Consider the following 3,328-nt stretch of genomic DNA (forward strand, 5'->3'; position numbering starts at 1 on the left):
TGAGGTCCTGTTTGTGCGTACTTTAATTTAAGCAATAATACTTTTGCAATCCGTACAGAGATTTTTCACCGAATGGAAATGTGGGTAAAACAGGAGGCTTTAGCATCGCCTTAACGTGGAAGTCAAATGCAAACTACAATAAAAGTGCAAGGAAGCCGAATATGTAAATACTCTCTTTCTCTCCTGATTATGGACTTCTCTGTTACACTACTAGATAAAAAGAAGGGAAGAGAAAGAAGAGGGAACCCATTAAAATAATAAATGAAACCGAAATGAATTAGATTCAGAAAATCAGTATCACTTTTAAACTCAATTTGTAAAAATTCATCATAATCCTATCTTTTAATGTACAAGTTATACAATTCGATTTATTTGAATATAGATAATAATAAATGAAATATTAGAAGAATATTCTGTTTTCAAAATACATCTAGAAGAGACTTTATGGCCAGAAGATATTGGCTATTCTCGGAAGAATGAGTGTGATACCAATAGTAGAAAGGAGATTTACACTGTGATTATCTAGAATTTGTTTTCCGCAAATGTGTTTTACACCTTTCCCTGGCCGTTCGACTATAATACCCTTTTCGTCTACTCCTAAAAAAATGTATTAATTATGGCACATTATGAAGATTTAATTTGAGGCTAATTCGACGAAACCATCGAGAAACTATTCTGAACCTAAAACGATAAAAAAACATACGAAATCGGAAAGTACATTTACATTACCTGAATACTGTAAAGTCGCACCGAGAATAGAATCTAAAATGCTGCCAAAGAGACCTCCAAATGCTGCGACGATTATGATGGGCCATTGTGGTGCTGCTAATTGCAGTACGGCTGTGTCAACGGTGTTTAATACCATAATATAATAAAAAAGTCCAACTATTAAACCACCAACGACAGAACATACCAGACCTATCCATGATACACCACCATTCGTTCCTGAAACAACGAAATATGAAGAATTCATATTAACAATATTTATTATTAATAAATTAATTATTAATGTAATTGTAAGAAAAATGACAATTAACTTTCTATTAGCAACTGACAAATTAGATTACGTATAGAATTTATCATTGTATAGGATTTCTTATTTGAAATAAAAAAAATTTATTCGTTTATCCCACAAAACTCATTCTTACCTCTCGGGACTTTTTTTCTCGTCGTAATAAGGAAAGGATCACCCATGCCAATCACCGTACCAAGCTCAGAGGCCCACGTATCACCGTTAGAACACGCAAATGCCCCTGTAAAATGCAAAATTGTAAATTTTATTTAAAATTCAATAAAATTGTTTGCAATAGTGTTTTAATTTCTATAAAAAGAATATTAGAATATTGACTTTTACCTATTATTCCAATGGATAACCATGAACTTCGATATTCCTTGTCGAAGTCAATTGGTCGTTCTCCGCTCCCAACATCCAATAGATATAATAAAGCTAATTGCGTAGCCATGCCACCATTACACAAAACCTGGATCCAATTCCGTTGGCCACCCTCCTTGAAATCGACTTCCATCTTCTTTTTTTGCGCAGACCGAAATTTCGTCACCTTTGATCCAGTGACAAAGAACGTCATAAGAGCCATTAAATGAGCAAAACTCGAAAGTGTCAGGATAAAACCCATAAAAAAACCTATAAAAATTAATTAATTATATATTATTATTACATGTTATACAAATTGATGCTACACAATTATTATATCTTACAAAGCTAATGCAAGAATTCGTTTAGAAGAATATATTTCCACAAAATTTTTCTACATTTATCTTCGGTTATTGACGTCTTACGTTTCCGTGTTCTGTTATATAATATTATCTGTTATGCTGATTGATTGTAATATTATAATTTTAATCATAAGACGGCGCGCGAAATTTGATTTATTGACAACCCTAATGTTACATTTATTCTGCAATGCGGTAACACATGCGACGAAGGCTGCTTTGTTATGATTATACATATGCCACTTACGCTCACAACGCTCGTGGAATCATTTCATCCTTGTCGTTTATCAAATGTTAAACAAGGACAAACAATGCTCGCGAGCGTTGTGGAACGCAGCCTTAAGGTATTTCTCCGAGAAATTGAGTTTTTATAGATTTTTTGAAATTTAGATATTATGTTTAAAATAATTTTATCTATATATGATTAAAATTTCGAAGACTCTAGCGGTGCCGAAATAGAGATATTTACCTTCAAAGTTTCAACTTTTAATACGTAAACTCCTATACCAAGCCTTGCTGAAGCAACGTTTTAATACTTTGTTACAAAAATTTTCTACAGATTTAAAAAAAAAATAAATATATAATGTAGAAATATTATAGGAACCTTATTAAAAAATAGATAGGCCTAGCGGTACCGTTTCCGAATTAGAATAATTTAAATTTGAAATTTGATGGAATTCTCCTTCTCGGACGCCGAGCGGCGAGACAAGGACATGCTGTTGCCACATTTCAATGTCTTCAATGTGGACTAGTGTTCATGCACACAGATATGACATTTACGCGTGTATGTGTACGCTCGCCTCAAAAGTTTCTCTCTTTAGAGAGCACGCGCGGAGAGGCATATTCGTAGGTTGTACGCGATTAACTTTCTAACGCGATTGTAGCCGGAGAAATACCTTAAGTAGACGATTATTTATATATGTATACTGAGAATATAACCCAGAGAGAATTGTGAGTTGAAAACGTTTATTGAAATTAATATTTAATAAATATAAAACACACGAATAATTGATAACTTTTAGGTATTCTTTTTTTTATTGATTTTTGCTCTTTAGAATTTAATTTCTGTTTCTATTTTAATTAATCATATTCTGATAGTGCAAGTAGAACTTATCAAAAGTCTATCATTTCATGAAATGTAATTCAAAGAGAAAAAAAATGTTTATTAATAAATTTTATTTTAATTAATTATATGAATATAAAAGTATTGTTTTAATTTTTTCTTTATTTAGTACATAAATATATACGCGATTAAACATTTCCCAGGAAAAATTGTTATACATATGAACATATTTTATATATAATTATATATAATTTTATATAATTATGTACAATTATATATAATTGTACAGGAAACATTTTTTCCCGGGACTTTATATCACTTACGTCCGTTTCTACCAATGTAGTTTAATTTTAATTTTGATTTAACTAACTCTTCAATTTTTCTAGTTCTAAGAATTAAAAAAAATGAAAAATAAGTTAAACAAAGAATTAAAATTAATCTACATTGGTAGATACAGGTACTGATGCCTTATATGTATAATCATAACAAATTATATTATTTTCACTACCAAGAATTCCACCGCTAATGTCCAGA

The 3,328-nt window shown here is 30.9% G+C and overlaps 1 protein-coding gene across 1 annotated transcript; it reads right to left on the minus strand.

Annotated features, from left to right (window-relative positions):
• Positions 1-353: 353 nt before the first annotated feature.
• LOC108763895 (transmembrane protein 19) lies at positions 354-3,322 on the minus strand. Its single transcript, XM_018511817.1, has 5 exons — positions 3,303-3,322; positions 1,355-1,642; positions 1,149-1,253; positions 730-945; positions 354-597 (listed from the first exon to the last, which is right to left on the minus strand). The coding sequence occupies exons 2-5, from the start codon at positions 1,632-1,634 to the stop codon at positions 443-445; spliced, it is 756 nt and encodes a 251-aa protein (XP_018367319.1). The 5' UTR covers positions 1,635-1,642; positions 3,303-3,322; the 3' UTR covers positions 354-442.
• Between the last annotated feature and the right edge of the window lie 6 nt (positions 3,323-3,328).

This window comes from Trachymyrmex cornetzi, unplaced genomic scaffold, assembly GCF_001594075.2.
Source record: "Trachymyrmex cornetzi isolate Tcor2-1 unplaced genomic scaffold, Tcor1.1 scaffold388, whole genome shotgun sequence".
NCBI lineage: Eukaryota > Metazoa > Arthropoda > Insecta > Hymenoptera > Formicidae > Trachymyrmex > Trachymyrmex cornetzi.